Raw genomic sequence first — 18,624 nt, 5'->3', positions numbered from 1 at the left:
ATCAACTCATAGTTGCATCACTTTAGTTGTTCATTGATTATTTTCCCATACATGCCTTGATGGGGGGTGGAGGGTGTTGCTCCAGCCCAGCCAGTGATCCTTTGCTTAAACCAGGAACCATGGGGTCATGTCTATGATCCCACGCACAAGCTGGTGACCGTGCTTAAGCCGGATTTCAAACCCGGGTCCTCACAGTCCCAGTTCTAAGTCTCTATTCACTATGCCATAACCTGGTCAGATTAGAGTAATGTCTTCATATAAGAAGTGATTATTGCCTGACCAGGCAGTAGCACAGTGGATAGAGCATTGATCAGCCTGGGATGCAGAGGACCAAAGTTCAAGAACCCGAGGTCGCTGGCTTGAGTGCAGGCTCAGGCTCATCAGGTTTGAGCGTAGGATCATAGACATGATCTCATGGTTGCTGGCTTATGTCCATTCGTTGCTGGCTTCAGACCCAAGGTCGCTGGCTTGAGCAAGGGGTCACTGGTTCCTCAGGTGAAGGCACATGTAAGAAAGCAATCAATGAACAACAAAGATGAGTTGATGCTTCTCATCTGTCTCCCTTCCTGTCTGTCTTTCCGATCTGTCATTATCTCTGCCTTTGTCTCTCTTTCACACACACACTCACACAAAGTTATTATTCTGCATCTACATAACAAAATAGATATTAAAAATGATGTATACATACTTGTTGCCATTGAAAAAAAGTAAGTAATAAGGGATATACCTCCTATGGGAGGAGTACACATTAATTCGGTGTGGATTAGAGGGAACAATATACACTGGTCCCTCATCTATCGCGGGGGTTAGATTCCAGAACACCACCCCCCCTCCCTGCGACAGGCGAAAATCCACAAAGTAGCAACCTTATATTTATTTTACCATTTATATATATTGTAAGTCTATATAAACCTTCTCCACATTTTTATAAACCTTTCCCACAGTTATTTTGCAGGAAAAATAATTAAAATAATAAGTATATAAAAATACCTATATACCACAAAATCCCGTGATATAGCAAAAAATCCGCAATACAATTTTAAAATCCGCCATTCATTGAGACCGTGAAAAGTGAGCCATGATATGGTGAGGGACGACTGTATATTTCTGTTGTATTTTATAGAATGACGTTTCTTAAAAAACAAAAAAGAGAGACCTCTTTGAGGAAAACTACATAAAATAATGAAGGACATACAAGTGAACTTCAACAAATGAAAGAAAAATAAGCCATGTTATGGGATAAGAAGATTCAATATCATAAAGATGTTCATTTATTATAATTTAATGCCATCCCATGAAAAATATTAGATTTATCTTAAAAGTACACAAGTGATTTTAAAGTTTATTTAGAAGCACAGACAAAAGAATAAGAATAACAAATAAAGCCATGAAAAAGAGTAAGAATGGCAAGCTAGCCCTACCAAATATTAAAATATAAAGTCTCTATAATTTAAGAAATCTAGCCCTGGCCAGATGGCTCGGTTGGTTAGAGCATCATTCTGAAGCACAGAGGTTGCTGGTTCAATCCTTGGTCAGCAAAAATACAGGAACATATTGATATTCTTATATTCTCTCTCCCTTCCTATCTCACTAAAATCAATAAATTAAAGCAAACAAAAGAAAAAGATGACAGAGCAAAAGCAAAGAGACAAGTAACAAACTGTCAAAAGCATTGAGAAGTCATATCACAAAGTGTTTATAGTCCCAATATGTAAAAGTAGATTTCTGTAAAGGGAGAAATCCATTATAAATATGGGCTGAAATAATTATTAAGTTGACAAAAAAAAAAAAAAAAGGCAATTAGCTCTTAAGTATAAGAAAAAATTCTTCCACAAATGATATGAAAAATGAAAAATCCAAAGTAAACTGATGTTATTTATCACCTATTAAATGGGCAAATAAGCTTGATAACATATTTATTGGCAAAACTGTAGGAAAAAAAGTATTCTGCTCCAAATTGTTGGGATGAGTGGGATCAAGTATCAAAGAAAGAAGCAATAAAAGAATATTCCAGTGGAGACTTATCCTAAAATGATCTTAACTATGAGATTGTGTCGTTCTTTAAAGAACTGGTTATTCTGCCTGGCTAGAGAGCTCAGTTAGTTAAGAGCGTCATCCCAAGGTACAAAGGTTGCCAGTTTGATCCCCAGTCAAGGCACATACAGGAACAGATTGATGTTCCTGCCTCTCTCTCCCTCTCTCATTACACCCCCATCTCTCTTATGAAAATTAATAAATATTTTTAAAAATATTCATTCTTTTTAGTTGCACAATATTTAGAATCTTGTCCTCCCATATATATAGTTGGTAATTAACAATTTATCATTACATAAAAGAGGTCTGAATGTCAAAACAGTACAAAACAGGTATGATTACTTTTCATTGAGAGTGCATCTTCGGTCTGTGGGATGACCATTGTATGACTTTAGGTTTTCGGTAAGCTCCGTATACAATCTGTCTGCCATGGGAAGAGGAATGCCATCCCATACCATGATGAGCACCACGATCACAGCTGTTTGACAGTGGTGGCCTGGACGCTCCCGAACCAAACAAAGAACTTTCTCTTCATCGCTGCTCCTTCTTAAAACCTGCAGAAGCAGAATGCATTCATTTATGGAAAAAAAGAAACCTAAAGTCAAGTACAATGTATATTGCTTTTAAAACTCTGTAATATTGCATTGTATTTTTTTAAATTACTATTTCTCAAAGGGTTGAAACCTATACGGCCTTCAACTGTCAAATTAGCTTTCTCCACATAGCTCATCACAAAGTATACCAGGTTACTTGACTAACAACAGGCAGAAAAGAAATCTCTGGTATGTGGTTGTTATTTGTAAAAAACCAAAGTGGTCTGTGTTTATCTCACTGTTGATATAGTTTCAAAAAAGAGGTAACTGGATTCTACGGAAAAGAGCCTAACTAACTGGTCTTACACAAATGTCACACCAGGACAAATCTACCTAGGTGAAAAAAAAAAAGACTTCCACCATTAAAAATTAAACTTGAGCGATCGAATTTAGCATCTGAGGAAAGTTATAGATCTTTTCCTTGAGCGCATGGTTTACTAAATAAAATAAATATTAAAAAGCAATGTTCCTGTAATTCCTGTGATTTTTTTTCCACGCCATCACTGGGATTTATAAAACTCATTTTAAGATTAAAGTGTCTACCTTACATGGTGAATGTAAAACACGTCAATTATGAATCCATTTAAGTTACATTAAACCATAAGTATAAGATGCTAAAAAGGCTTCAAAAGTATCTAAAATACTGCTCAGTGGTCCTAATGTTCTCAAAAGAGATTACATAAAAATGTTGGCACAACATAATATCATCCAACTCTCTCTAAAGCTCCCTCCCATGTATTACAAATTTACAAAGCAGAGACTGACCACATCAATCAGTATATAATCAGTAACTGGTAAAACTGCCCACCCCTGGGACCAAAATGGAGCAACCAATAGCATAATATTCTATTTTTGTTGCTATAATAATATTACATAAACTTGAGATGAAACTTCTTAAGATGTTAGTTACCCAATATCACTTTGTTCTGTCACTCCAGATGGTTAACAATCATTGCTACCAAGGCATCCCTTGAGTAGAGTTGGTTTTAGGACCTTCCCCCTAAACACAATTATTTATATTAAAATTTTTTCTATATGTCCTTTACAGCCAAATAAGAATACATTTGCTTTCTTAAAAGCTTAAATACAAAATAATATATATTGTATCAAACAAACGTATACCAAATAATTTTCAAGTTGTCAAGACTACAACAAATTTAGAGTGATCCATTCTTTATATGAAAAATGCTAAAATGTTATTTATTAATGGTATTTGTGCTTCTGCAAGAATTTTTTCAAATTTTCTTTAGAGAACAATAGAAAGTTAAGCATATTTGAGTCTCTAAATTCAGATCTAAGTTTCATAATTTGCCTAAGTATTACTATAACATGGATATTCCTGTCTATCCAAAATTTACATATCAAATACTAAATTTCAATCTGATTATATTAAGAGATGGGACTTTTGGGAAGTGATTAGGTCATAGATAGAAAGCTTTCAAGAGTGAGATTAATGTTCTTATAAAAAGAGACCTTATAGCCCTGGCTGGATGACTCGGTTGGTTGGAGCATGTCATGAAGCACAGGGGATACCAGTTAGGAACCTGTCAGGGCATGTGCAAGAACAGCTCCATGTTCTTCTCTCTCCCTCTCTCTTTCTTGCTAAAGTCAATCAATAAAAAAAAATATTTAAAAGGAAATTTTATAGAGTTTCCTAGCCACTTCACCCATGTGAAGACACAAAGTAAAGAAAGCCTCACAACTGTGACAAATTTTTGTTGTTGCATTTTTTTTCATAGCAGTTTAACCTGAGTAATACACCTGTAAAAGACCTCTGAAAACTATAAGTAAATTATTGAAAGAGATTAAAGAAAACCTAATTAAATAAACAGAGATACCATGTTCACGGAATAATCATTATTATTATGCTGTCAAACTGCCAAAATTGATTTCTAGATTTGATGCATTCCCAATCAAAATCCTATGAGTGTGTTTTAGTTTGGGTGAAAATCAACAAACTTGTTTCTATATAAATGCAAAGAACAAAGAGTCAAAAAAATGAAAAATACGGAGAAAACAATTAACCAGATACCAAGATCTATTCTAAAGCAATAATAATTAAGTGAGTTTCAAATCGGTGCAATGGGAGATAAAGAGATTAATGGAGCCTTGGCTGGATTGCTTAGTTGGTTAGAGAGTTGTCCTTATATACCAAGGTTGTAGGCTCGATCATGGGTCAGGATACATACAATAGTCAACCAATGAATAAGCAGGAAAACGAATGTTTTTCCCTCTCTCTCCATCCACTCTCTCTCCCTTTCCTTTCTCTCTCTAAAATCAATAAAAAGAGAGAGAGTAATGGAATAAAAAAAGGAAATCTGTATAAAAATGATCACATGACTTGTGATAAAGTTAACAATGCAGAACAATGCAGTTTTTTCAATAAATGATACTGTGTAGATACCCATATGGGAAAGAATCTTGAAACCACTAACTTTACATGAGTAACTTAAATTATATTGTAGATTTCAAAATGAAAGATAAAACAATAAGTTTTAGAAGAAAGCATATTCTTGACCTTGGAGTAGGCAAAATATTTAAAAATACATTACCAGATTTAATAATTATAAAAGAAAAAGTTAAGTTGGGTTATATCAGTGTATTACAATGGATGGTCTGCAAACAAGTCTGCCAGAAATTTCATGCTGGTCTGTGAAAGTGTTTACCACCCTAATGTTGTATGAATATTATATACCCAATGATTTTGGTTGAATTCGCTTATTCTCAGGATGATTTCCGCATTAGCAATACCCAAAATAATTCTACTACTTTCACCAGTACCCAGGTGTAAAAAGTTGAAAACCACTAGATATTAAAATTATTATAAGAACTTCTATTCATTAAAAACATTAATCAGCAAGAGATTAAGGCAAACAAGCAATATAGTAGGGAAAAATATTTGCAATATATATAATTGTTAAAATATTCTTACCCAAAATGTATAAGAAATTTCTCTAAATGAGTAATAAAAACACAATAGGATAGGTTCAAAACAAGAGAATATCCAAACAGATAGTGAGCATATGGAAATATGATCAATATTATTAATCATCTAGAAAAGTAAAAACAATTTAAAAGCACTACATATATCGGTGGGATAATAAAATAGAGCAACCACTACGGAAACTGTGAAAGTTGTTAAAAATTTAAAAATAAACATCTGAGTGTGTATCCAAAAGATTTAAATGCAGGGTTTCTTTTCCTTGTTTTTTTGTTTGTTTGTTTGTTTTTTTGATAGAGGTAAGAACAGTAAGGGAAAGAGATAAGCACCAACTCCTGGTTGCATCATGTTAATTGTTACTAATTGCTTCTCCTACATGCCTTAATCCAGGGGCTTAAACCAGTGACTATGGAATCATGTTTATGATCCTACACTAAAGCAGTTACCCCATGCTTAAGCTGGAGAGCCTGCTCTTAAACCAGTTGAACCTGTTCTTGAGCCGGTGACTTTGGGGATTCAAACCTGGGACCTCAGCATCCCAGGTTGATGCTTTATGCACTACACAACCACTGGTCAGGCAAAAGCAGGGTATTGAACAGATATCTGCATAGCCATGTTTATAGCATCAATAATAATCACAAATGCCGAAAGGTGGAAACAACCCAAGTGTCATTCATAGGTGACTAGATAAAGAAAATAGGTTTACCTGTATATACAAGTGGAATATTATTCAGAATTAAAAAGAAAGTCCTGTTACATGTTGCAACATGGATGAACCTTGAGGACATATGTTCAGTGAAGTAAGTCAGTCAGTCACAAAAAGACAAATATTGTATGACTCACTTCTACGAGTTGTATAAAGTAATCAAATTCATAGAAACAGAAAGGGGAATGGTAGTTACCAGGGGCTGGGATAATGGAAAAATGAAGGGTTATATAAAAGTTATAGTTTCATATTGGCAAGAAGAATGTTCTGGAGATCTCTTTGAAAATAATGTGAATATACATAAAACTACTAAACTACACTTTCTGATTAAAATTTCAATTTAAAAATCCATTGCACGGTTGGCTCAGTGGTAGAGCGTCGGCCTGGCGTGCAGAAGTCCCGGGTTCGATTCCGGCCAGGGCACACAGGAGAAGCACCCATCTGCTTCTCCACTCCGCCCCCTCTTTCCTCTCTGTCTCTCTCTTCCCCTCCCGCAGCAGAGGTTCCATTGGAGCAAGGATGGCCCGGGCGCTGGGGTGGCTCCTTGGCCTCTGCCCTAGGCGCTGGAGTGGCTCTGGTCCCGAAAGAGCGACGCCCCAGAGGGGCAGAGCGTCGCCCCCTGGTGGGCGTGCCAGGTGGATCCCGGTCAGGCGCATGCAGGAGTCTGTCTGACTGTCTCTCCCCGTTTCCAGCTTCAGAAAAACACACACAAACACACACACAAATCCATTGCATTGCTATCACTTTTAATATTTCTGCACTTCTGCATTATGTTGAAAACCTGCATCTGCTCTGTTCACTCTTATCTTTAAAATTATTTGAGTAAGAGAGTTCTCAGTACATATCATTGGGGTGTCTAATCTTATCTCCCTCCTGTCAATTTTTAGAGACATAAATAGCAGAAACAAACATCAGGAGAAAAAATATGGCTTCAAAGAGAAATGAAGATTTGTAAAAAAAATTATTCCTTTTAGAGAGAGAAAGAAAGGGGGGTGGGTAAGATCAGGAAGCATCAACTCCCACATGTCATGTGCCTTGACCAGGCAAGCCCAGGGTTTCAAACTGGCGACCACAGCATTCCAAGTCATTGCTTTACCCACTGCATCACCATAGGTTAGGCCAGAAATGAAGATCTTATACTCTTAACTTTGATAAGTAGCTGATAATTAAAGAATAAAGTTTTAGAATAGCTCCAATTTGAAGAGTAACAATATATCTGTCTATACAAAAGTCTTTTATTCTATGCAGAAGATAACTTCTAAAATTCATAGGTAATAATTGTTCTACAAGCTTGGAATAAAACAAGTTTTGAGTTACAATGAACCTTAAAATGAGGTATCAATCAAATACAAAAAAAAAAAAGCCTAAGAACCCATCAGTGTTAGCAAATGACACTTCCATTAGTCAAGATGATCCAACTGAGAAAGAAAACATAATTGACTATCTAAACTTTGTTTACTGCATGACAAGTCTTTAAGGCATATCATGACAATGTATTTCACTGTAAAGTTTGAATTTTATAACTGTGATAAACAACAAAAAAATGTAGAATAGTGATACTGGATTTGATTAAAATTTGTTTTACTTTCCAAATACGATATTATTGGACATAAAACAAAGATTAGATAATAATATTGTATTAGGATTGATAATTATCCCGACGTTAAGATTTTAATAATCATAATTAGTTATGAAAGACAATGTATTGTGGTTATGTAATGTCCTTGTTTTATAAAATAAACCAATGTATTCAGGGGTTAAGGGCAATATGTTTACCATTGTTAGAATAGTCAGAATAAATAGAGGATGGGAAAAGAAGAGAGAAAGAAAAAGATATAGCAAAGCAAATGTGGTAATAAGTTACAGTATATATGGAAAATGTCAATGAAGAATATTAGAAATTGTACTGCGTGATCAAGAAGTGTCAGGCGGTGACACAGTGAAGAGAGCGTCAGCCTAGGACACAGAAGACCCAAGTTCAAAACCCTGAGGTTGCCAACTTGAGCGCGGGGTCACTGGCTTGATCCTGGGGTCATAGACATGACCACATTGAAGCTTGCTTGAGCAAGGAGAAACTGTCTCGGTGGGAGCCCCCCCCCACCCCTGTCAAGGCACATATAAGAAAGGAATCAATGAACAACTAAGGTGCCACAAAAAAGAACTGATGTTTCTTAACTCTCTCCAGTGCTGCCTTTGTGAACCTATCTCTCTCGCTTAAATAAATAAATAAATAAATAAATAAATATCTGTACTATTCCTGCAACTTTAGATTAAGTCTGAAATTATTTCAAAATAAAAACTTTAAAAATATTTTTTAAAAATACAAAATTAAAAACTATTTCTGCCTGACCAGTGGTGGTGCAATGGATAGAGCATAGACCTGGGAAGCTGAAGTCCCAGGTTTGAAACTCCAAGGTCACTGGTTTCAGCGAGGGATTACTGGTTTGGCTGGAGTATCCTATCCTGACAGCACAGTCAAGGCACATATGAGAAGCAATTAATGAACAACTAAAGTGACACAACTACAAACTGATGACTCTCATCTCTTTATTCTACTGTCCCTGTCTCTCACTAAAAAAAATATATAATAATTAATTAATTAATTAATAAAATATTTCTGCAGTGGTGGCCAAAGTTTCAGGACGTTAAATATTTTATTCACAATACAAGCTTGGGATTCATGACCCTCAGTAATGGAAGACAAGCTCCAGGAGAGAGACACTGGATCAGTGGGAACACACATAGCTCAAGAGACAAGCTCCAGGCAGATGTCTCGATGAAAAGTACCAGCCTGTGATTTGAAGAACAGACCTCTATCAGAAATGATGCAAGAAGAGGAAAGAGGAAGCCTTTACATAACCTGAGGATGAACAAGAGGAACTTTTTGTAAAAGAAAATATCTCTTTTACAGTGAAACTAAATCTGTGTAACAATGAATATTCAATGTAATTAAGGTTCAGACAACATCTTAAGTAAATTAATGTGAATTAGTAAGTGGGTGAAATTAGACAAAGCAATTAGTGGTCAACACCAAAATACTAACAAGATTAGGAAGATGTCATTTTGTCTAATTATAAGTATCTGGGAAGCGAATAAAATAACAATGTAAGTGAAATGATACAAATGCAAAATTGAAAAATTAGCACTGCCTGACCAGGCAGTGGCGCAATGGATAGAGCTTCGACTGGGATGCAGAGAACCCCAGGTTCGAGACCCTGAGGTTGCCAGCTTGAGCATGGGCTCATCTGGTTTGAGTAAAAGCCCACCAGCTTGAACCCAAGGTCGCTGGCTCCAGCAAAGGGTTACTCGGTCTGCTGAAGGCCCACGGTCAAGGCACGTATGAGAAAGCAATCAATGAACAACTAAGGTGTTGCAATGCGCAATGAAAAACTAATGATTGATGCTTCTCATCTTTCTCCACTCCTGTCTGTCCATCCCTGTCTATCTCTCTCTCTGACTCATTTTCTGTCTCTGTAAAAAAAAAAAAAAAAAAAAACACTAATGAGGAAATATTAACCATGTAGTTTTCTATTGTAGTATTGTTGGAGGGAATACAGTAGTAACTCTCCCAATCTAATCCACGTATTTGTTTTCCAGGTTCAATTACCTGTGGCCAACTATAGTCTAAAAATATTAAATGGAGCCTAACTAGTGGTGATGCACTGGATAGAACATTTACCTAGGATGCTGAAGTCCCAGGTTCAAAACTCCCAAGGTTGCTGGCTTGAGTGTGGGATCACAGATATGACCCCATGGTCCCTGGTTTGAGCCCAAAGGTTGCTGGCTTAAAGCCCAAGGTCACTGGCTTGAGTAAGCAGTCATAGGCTTGACTAGAGCTCCCCTTGCTCAAGCCAGTGACCTTGGGCTCAAGCTTTGCTCAAACCAAATGAGCCCGCGTTCAAGCTGGCAACCTCAGGATCTCGATCCTAGGTCCTCCACATCCTAGTCCAACGCTCTTTCCACTGCACCACCGCCTGTTCAGGCAGGAGCACATTACAGAATTGTGACTGAAGAGCACAGGCATGATGAAGGAATGCTGTGTTACTGGAGATAATCAAAGAATGAGCTTCCCAGGAGAGAGTATATACTGATACTTTTAATTGTTGAAGGAAGATTATGAAGACCCTGAAAATTCTTTGGCAGTTAAGGTATTGGTGACTCTTGAAATAGCAGTTTCAGAGAAGGGATGGAGACAGAAGATGCATTAAGAAAACATTTCATAGCATTTTTATGATGGAGTCCCCTTAACCTGGGTTACAAATTATTCTGCTTTAATAGTATATATATGAATAACTCTAAAAAGTATATTTTAAACTACCTGTGATAACATGTTCTGGATGGGAAAACCTATTTAAATTCCCCTCGAGTTCTTAAGCCAGGTTTAAACCAGGATCAACAGCGATAACCTGGGACATTATAAATAACCTTTAGGAGTTCAGTAGGTTTTAGTGCCAGTTAATACTAAGTATATAAAAACTGGTGGAGTGAGAAGACTGCTCTGAAAAACAAGATTACTTTGCAATTTCTAAGGAGGCAACTGTAGGTAAAAATATTTTCATATTCTTAGGGTACCGAGAGTCATAGTATATTCATATGGGCAACAGAAAATAAAGGTATTTAAACAGCATTCTAATTTTCTCACTTCCAAAAATGAGAAAATTCTAAGTGTGTATATACATATATATATAAAAATCATAATGTCGATGAATAGTGAAATATACATTCCATTTCAGTATGGAAGGAGGAACAGAAAGCTTTAATAGATTCTGCTCCAAAATAATTTGATGTTTAGGTAAACTTTCTGGAAATTTAAAAAGGTATAGAATAATCCGTTTTACTACAATACTGACCGTGTTATTTTTCTGCGCAACATTAGTCAGCAGTTGTTCATCATTTTTTATTAGAAGTTCTAATATACTCTCAGTTTGGGTAAACCCCAAATTACTAAGTATTATATCAGAGGATAAATTTTAAATGGATTTATACATTTGATGAATTTTTATACATTTGAAAATATCAATTTTTTGGGAAAGTAATAAATTAAAAAATTTTAATTTTAGTTTAATATAGAACTTTAAAATTTAGCTTAAATATTGTCATTTTGAGCTTATTTTTATTTTATCACTATTTAAAATTAAAACAAAAATTTAATTAATGATGTCTAGAGAGACAGGAAGAAGAGAAAGAAACAGAGAAACATCAATTTGTTGTTTCACTTATTTATGAGTGCACGGGTTGATTCTCGTATGTGTCCTGACCAGGAATCAATCTCACAACCCTTGCTATGCGGATGACGCTCTAAACAACTTACTTAACCAGCCAGATCCTACCACTTATCTTTTATTTAAAGTTAAATCAAATAAAAACATAAATGCAATAATTATATAAACCACATAACATTTTTAAAAAGCAAATAAAAGACTAATTGTAAAACAATCTTAGTTGTAAAAATTCCAAGGTAGCCTGACCAGGCGGTGGCATAGTGGATAGAGCGACAGACTAAGCCGAGGAGGACCCAGGTTGGAAACCCGTGGTCACCGCCTAGAGCACGGGCTCATCCAGCTTGAGCGGGGGTTTACAAGCTAGAGGGCAGGGTTGCTGGCTTGAGCCTAAGGTCACTGCCTTTAGCAAGGGGTCACTCTCTCATGCTATAGCCTCCCCTCCAATCCCCATCAAGGCACATATGAGAAAGCGAGCAATGAACTAATTAGACTAAGGAGCAGCAACGAGGAATTGATACTTCTCATCTCTTTCCCTTCCTGCCTGTCTGTCCCTATCTGTGCCTCTTTCGGTCTCTGTCACAAATAAATAAATTAAATTAAAATAAAAATGTCAAGGTAAATAGGGTTCTGTATCAAGAGTGTAAAAGATCTGGGTCCCACAGAAGGACTAGGTTAAAAATCATAGCAAGGAGCAACAGTAATATCATATGCGGGCTATAATATGAAAGAAATCATCACTTTTGAGTTTACCAATAACCATGTGAAAGACAAAGTAGAGTTAAATTTTCAACACAAAGGGATGGTGGCCAACAACAACAAAATACAAAAAACAAAACAAAAAGAAAACATAGCCCTAGCCAGGTGATTCAGTGGATAGTTTGCCCAGTGTACTAAGGTCTCAAGTTAGACACCCTATCAGGGCATATATGAGAAACAACCAATGAGTGCATAACTAAATGGAAAAAATAAGTGGAGCAATGAGTTGATGCTTCTCTCTCTCTCTCTCTCACCTTTCCCTCCTTTCTCTTTCTCAAATCAATGGCAAAAAAATAACACTCACCCGTTAAGATTACATACACACACACACACACACACACACACACACACACTAAAATAATCTTCATCCTTAAAAAGAAATGATTTACTTCTTTTCTTTTTAAATGATTATTTTATTGATTTAAGAGAGCAAGGAGCCTGACTAGGTGGTGGTGCAGTGGATGGAGCGTCGGACTGGGATGTGGAGGACCCAGGTTTGAGACCCCGTGGTTGCCAGTTTAAGCAAGGGTTCATCTGGTTTGAGCAACGCTCACCAGCTTGGACCCAAAGTCGCTGGCTTGGGCAAGGGGTTACTCAGTTTACTGTAGCTCCACAGTCAAGGCACATATGAGAGAGCAATCAATGAACAACTAAGGTCTCGCAATGAAAAACTGATGATTGATGCTTCTCATCTCTCTCCATTCTTGTCTGTCTATCTCTGTCTATCCCTCTCTCTGACTCTCTCTGTCCCTGTTAAAAAAAAAAAAAAAAAAGGATTTTTGTGTGTGACCATTTAAGAAGAGAAATAATAAACCTCTCATTCAATAATGGAAACAAGTATAGCACAATAAAAATAGAAAAGAATTCAAACACTATTAATATGTGTAAGTCTGCACAGAGATGAAAAATGTACATAAAATCACACAATGTTTTATTTAATTTAGTTTAAAATTAAATATACCATAAATGCACACTGTACAAGATAAAAAGTAAATTTGGGGCAATGCAATCCACTAGTTATATGTTTCTTAGATTCCTTAGTTTAAAATGATTGATCTTCATTTCCTCTCACCCCAATTTTCACTTCATTCCTGTATAATGCATGCATATTTAAGACCGAATTGCCCAAGTGTTGTTCAAAATAATAAGCTTGCAAAGTCCTAAAAACTATGTAGACTATTGAGAAACCTAATCCTCTCACTCTATTTTTCATTTAACTTTTGTCAAAAGTTCAACTTTGGGGTGGACAACTTTGGCAGACTAATAATTCTAATACTCAAAAGTTTCCCATGCCTCAGACAAACTAATAATGAAAACCACAGCAATACTATTTCAAGAGACTAATTCAAACTAAAATATTCAGTACTCTAAAATATTCTTATTTAGTTACATATTCATTCACTCAACAAAAACTTACTGAGTGTAGACTATGTGCTGGGCATTGCTCCAGCGACAAACAATGCATACTATGAATATTTAAAATAAGATAAATTGGAAAGTTTGCACAAAGTAAAGTTTGATTAACACGATTTCCCTAAGATAGATAATGATTTGAGATCCATTTTATTTTTTTTCACAAACAGAAAATTCTTGGTTTTGTCATCAAGACTATACTTTTGGCCTGACCAGGCGGTGGTGCAGTGAATAGAGCATCGGACTGGGATGCGGAAGGATCCAGGTTCGAGACCCCAAAGTCGCCAGCTTGAGCGCAGGCTCATCTGGTTTGAGCAAAAAGCTCACCAGCTTAGACCCAAGGTCGCTGGCTCCAGCAAGGGGTTACTCAGTCTGCTGAAGGCCGGCGGTCAAGGCACATATGAGAAAGCAATCAATGAACAATTAAGAAGTCGCAATGCACAATGAGAAACTAATGATTGATGCTTCTCATCTCTCTCCGTTCCTGTCTGTCTGTCCGTGTCTATCTCTGCCAGTGTAAAAAAAAAAAAAAAGACTATACTTTTGCACCCTGGCCAGAGAGCTCAGTTGGTTAGCATCACTGGAAGCACAGATGCTGCCAGTTTGATCCCTGGTCAGGTCACATATGGGAACAGAGCGATGTCCCTGTCTGTTTCTCTCTTTATAATCAATAAAATAAACATTAAAAAAGAGTATACTTTTGGCCCTGGCCGGTTGGCTCAGCGGTAGAGCGTCAGCCTGGCGTGCGGGGGACCCGGGTTCGATTCCCAGCCAGGGCACATAGGAGAAGCAACTATTTGCTTCTCCACCCCCCGCCTCTTCCTCTCTGTCTCTCTCTTCCCCTCCCGCAGCCAAGGCTCCATTGGAGCAAAGATGGCCCGGGCGCTGGGGATGGCTCCATGGCCTGTGCCCCAGGTGCTAGAGTGGCTCTGGTTGAGGCAGAGCATTGCCCCGTGGTGGGCGTGCCGGGTGGATCCCGGTCGGGCGCATGCGGGAGTCTGTCTGTCTCTCCCCGTTTCCAGCTTCAGAAAAATACAAAAAAAAAAAAAAAAAAAAAAAAATACACACACACACACACACACACACACACTTTTGCCCTGGCCAGATGGCTCAGTGGAAGAGCGTCAACCTGGCGTGTGGAAGTCCTAGATTTCAATCCAGTCAAGGCACACAGGAGAGATCATCTATCTGCTTCTCCCCCTTCCCCTCTCTATTTCTTTTTTTTCATTTCCTCTCATGCAGCCATGGCTTTATTGGTTCAAGTACATTGGCTCCAAGCACTTAGGAGCTGAGGATGGCTCCATGAACCTCAGGTGCTAAAAATAGCTCAGTTGCCAGTGGTTACAGATGATGCTGCTGGTTGGATTGCGGTTGGGGTGCATATGTAAGTTTATCTCTGTATCTCTCCTTAATTGTTCTTTTATTGCAAGAAACAGAGAGAGAGAGAAGAGAGCATGCAAGAAACAGAGAGAAACGGAGAGAGATGAAAAGCAGCAACTCATAGTTGAGACACTTCAGTTGTTCATTGATTGTTTACCATACATGCCTTGATCAAGGGCTGCTCTAGCTGAATCAGTGACCTCTTGCTCAAGCCAGTGACCTTTGAGATCAAGCCAGCGACGATAGGGTCATGTCCATGATCCCATGCTCAAGTTGCATGAGTGCATGCTTTATACGGCGACCTTGGGGTTTTGAACTTGGGTACTCTGTGTCCCAGGTCGATGCTCTATCCACTGTGCCACTGTCTGGTCAGGCTATTGTTTGTTACTTAATGGATAAATAAGTAAAGGATTCAGAAATAATGAACAGATTTGGATATTGAACTTATGTCAACTCAGTGTGAAATATTGAGAATGAAAACCTGCAACTTAATTCAACCAATGTGCAAGGTACTATGTGGAAACAAGAATCAAAAGAAGTTAGCAAACTAAAACTGTACTGTTGAAAAATACATAAGTGGTAGGAAAGTCAGAAAATTATTACCACAAACTTCAGGACAGAACGTTCCTGGGTCTACTGGGAATCCAGTGTTTTTCTAGTTTTGACCTGGGTAGTTGTGTCATGAGTGTTCATTTCATAGTTATAGTTAAACCATATATTTATGTTTTGTGAATTTTTCTGGTGGTATACTCTATAATGAACAATGTTAATGCTTAATAGCATTATTTTGTAAATGAAGATTCATAAATTCAATGATTTTTGCTTTAGAGTAGACAGGGCAATGGTAGATATATTAGATATAGTAGGTAGGAGATATATTGGATAGGGCCAAGATAGATATATTTTACTAAGCAAATGTAACATCCTTAACATGTTGATATTTAGTGAAGAAGACACAGCCAGTTTGTAGGATGTCCCTAATGATCACCACCACCTGATGTGTACACCCTTGCATAGACCCCTCCCATGAATTAAATAGGGCTTACTTTATGTAGATACTTCCAAGTCTGATGTCACAAAAGACATTGCAGCTACCTCCATCTTATTTTTTCAATGACTTACTCTTGGGGAACCAAATTGCCACGACACAGGAAAGCACTTTAAAAATTCTTTTCAGGAAGTGAGGCCTCAAGCAAACAGTCATCAAGGAACTAAATGATCCCACAAATGACTAAGTGGACCCTCCAGACCCCAATCCACAGTTGCCAGTCAAATCTTCAAAGGACTACAACTATGTACTTGACAGATCTTCTTCCAGCAACACCCTGCTAAGCTACCTGCAAATTCCTGACCCATAAAATTTCTGAGATAATAGATGTTTCTGATACAAAGCTACTAAATTTTGGAGAATTTTGTTAAGTGGCAATAGATAACTAATACAGATTTTATCAATTAACTTGTTCTTTTAAAAACACAATCAGTTAGCCTAACCAGGCGGTAGAACAGTGGATAGAGCTTTGGACTGAGATGCGGAGGATCCAGGTTTGAGGCCCAGAGGTCGCCAGCTTGAGCGCGGGCTTGTCTGGTTTGAGCAAGGCTCACCAGCTTGAGCCCAAGGTCGCTGGCTTGAGCAAGGGGTTACTCAGTCTGCTGAAGGCCCGCGGTCAAGGCACATATGAGAAAGCAATCAATGAACAACTAAAGTGTCGCAACGAAAAACTGATGGTTGATGCTTCTCATCTCTCTCTGTTCCTGTCTGTCTGTCCTTATGTATCCCTCTCTCTGTCTCTGAGAAAATAAAAATAAAAATAAATAAAACTGTAACTGTAACTAATTTGATTTTAAAAAAAAGTCATTCACAGGGGGTGAGCGAGCATAAAAAAAAACTCACTACTCAAAAGGTTAAAAAAGAAAATCACTTTAGCTACTGTTTAGATGTAGCTTCACCAAAACCCTTACTTGTGGAGGATGACTTGTCTGAGTGTTTTGTGGAAATTAAGAAGGCAAATTACCTTTTATATCTGAGTTGAAACGTGTGAAAATCAGTGCATAGTAGACCAAAAAGTCTATCAGTGATATAAGGAAATAATTCATAGCCCACATCCCTGAGCCCCACCCCAACCACTCACAAAAATTATAGGGAAGTTTTAGACTTGTAGAACAGCATCCTTGAAAGGCACAACGACCCAGCAAACCTTTGTGTTATTAGAGAAAACTCTGAACTTTGGTCACCAAGCCTCGTCTCAAAAAGGGTTTGTGATGGCTGCTGTGACTGCGCAGTTTCTTCCCGTCTACAAGGTGAGACGGCTGGTGGAACTGGATTCAAATCTGTGTCCCCAGGAGCCAGGCCAGAGTCTGGCAACAGTAAGTCCTCCACAGCTAAGTTTCTTCACTTATTTTATTCTTAAATTGGTTCTTTCTTCCAAAACTACCCACATTGTAACAAACTGAAGGCAAGTATTCCAATTGTGATTTAATTTTAAAACCCACAAATAACCAGTTTTTAACAAGTTAAGAAATAAAACTTATTTTAGGATTACCTGGGTTCAAACCCTATCTCCATTTTCCATTTAATGCTCCTCTGTGAAAGGAGTATAAAAAAGGCTTTTACCTTTTCCACAGTCATGACAAAGTCCCTCGGTGAGGCCTTAGGAGGCGATATGTTATGTTCTTAACATAGTGCCTAATGTGTTATACAAGGTAGCAGTTATTTTTATTATTTCTTTTTTGGGGGGGGGATTTTTCCAAACCCAGAAACGGGGAGGCAGTCAGATAAGACTCCCACATGCGCCCGACTGGGATCCACCTGGCACGCCCACCAGGGGGCGATGCTCTACCCATCTGGGGTGTCGCTCTGTCATGACCACAGCCACTCTAGCGCCTGAGGCAGAGGCCATGGAGCCATCCTCAGCGCCCAGGCAAACTTTGCTCCAATGGAGCCCTGGCTGCAGGAGGGGAAGAGAGAGACAGAGGAGAGGAAGAGGGGTGGAGAAACAGATGGGCACTTCTCCTGTGTGCCCTGGCCAGGAATCGAACCTGGGACTCTGGCACGCCAGGCAAATGCTTTACCACTGAACCAACTGGCCAGGGCACTTTTATTATTTCTTATTATCACTATTATAATAATCTTCATTTAAAAATTTTTTTTTTTCATTTTGAGAGAGAGAGAGGGAGAGAGAGAGTGAGAGAAAGGGGAGGGGAGTAGTATGAAGCATCAACTCCCATATGTGCTTTGATCAGGAAAGCCCAGAGTTTTGAACCGCTAACCTCAGCTTTCCAGGTTGATGCTCTATCCATTGCACCAACACAGGTCAGGGTAATAATCATCATGAACAAATGACAGCACAAGGATCTCAAATGATTTTATGATCAAGAATTCCAGGCCCTGGCCGGTTGGCTCAGCGGTAGAGCGTCAGCCTGGTGTGCGGGGGACCCGGGTTCGATTCCTGGCCAGGGCACATAGGAGAAGCGCCCATTTGCTTCTCCACCCCCACCCCCCTCTTTCCTCTCTGTCTCTCTCTTCCCCTCCCGCAGCCAAGGCTCCATTCGAGCAAAGATGGCCCGGGCACTGGGGATGGT

The 18,624-nt window shown here is 38.2% G+C and overlaps 1 protein-coding gene across 3 annotated transcripts in view; it reads right to left on the bottom strand.

Moving 5' to 3' along the window:
• TET1 (tet methylcytosine dioxygenase 1) overlaps positions 1–18,624 on the bottom strand; it is a 168,398-nt gene that overhangs the window by 24,736 nt on the left and 125,038 nt on the right. For all 3 annotated transcript variants that reach the window (XM_066242442.1, XM_066242443.1, XM_066242445.1), the window contains one exon: positions 2,377–2,588. In XM_066242442.1, the coding sequence (XP_066098539.1) occupies positions 2,377–2,588 (212 nt within the window). The remainder of the gene's footprint in view (positions 1–2,376; positions 2,589–18,624) is intronic.

Source organism: Saccopteryx bilineata, chromosome 9, assembly GCF_036850765.1.
Source record: "Saccopteryx bilineata isolate mSacBil1 chromosome 9, mSacBil1_pri_phased_curated, whole genome shotgun sequence".
NCBI classification, from domain to species: Eukaryota; Metazoa; Chordata; class Mammalia; order Chiroptera; family Emballonuridae; genus Saccopteryx; species Saccopteryx bilineata.
The sequence above is the reverse complement of the archived record's forward strand: the minus strand, read 5'-3'. Positions and strand labels throughout refer to the sequence as shown.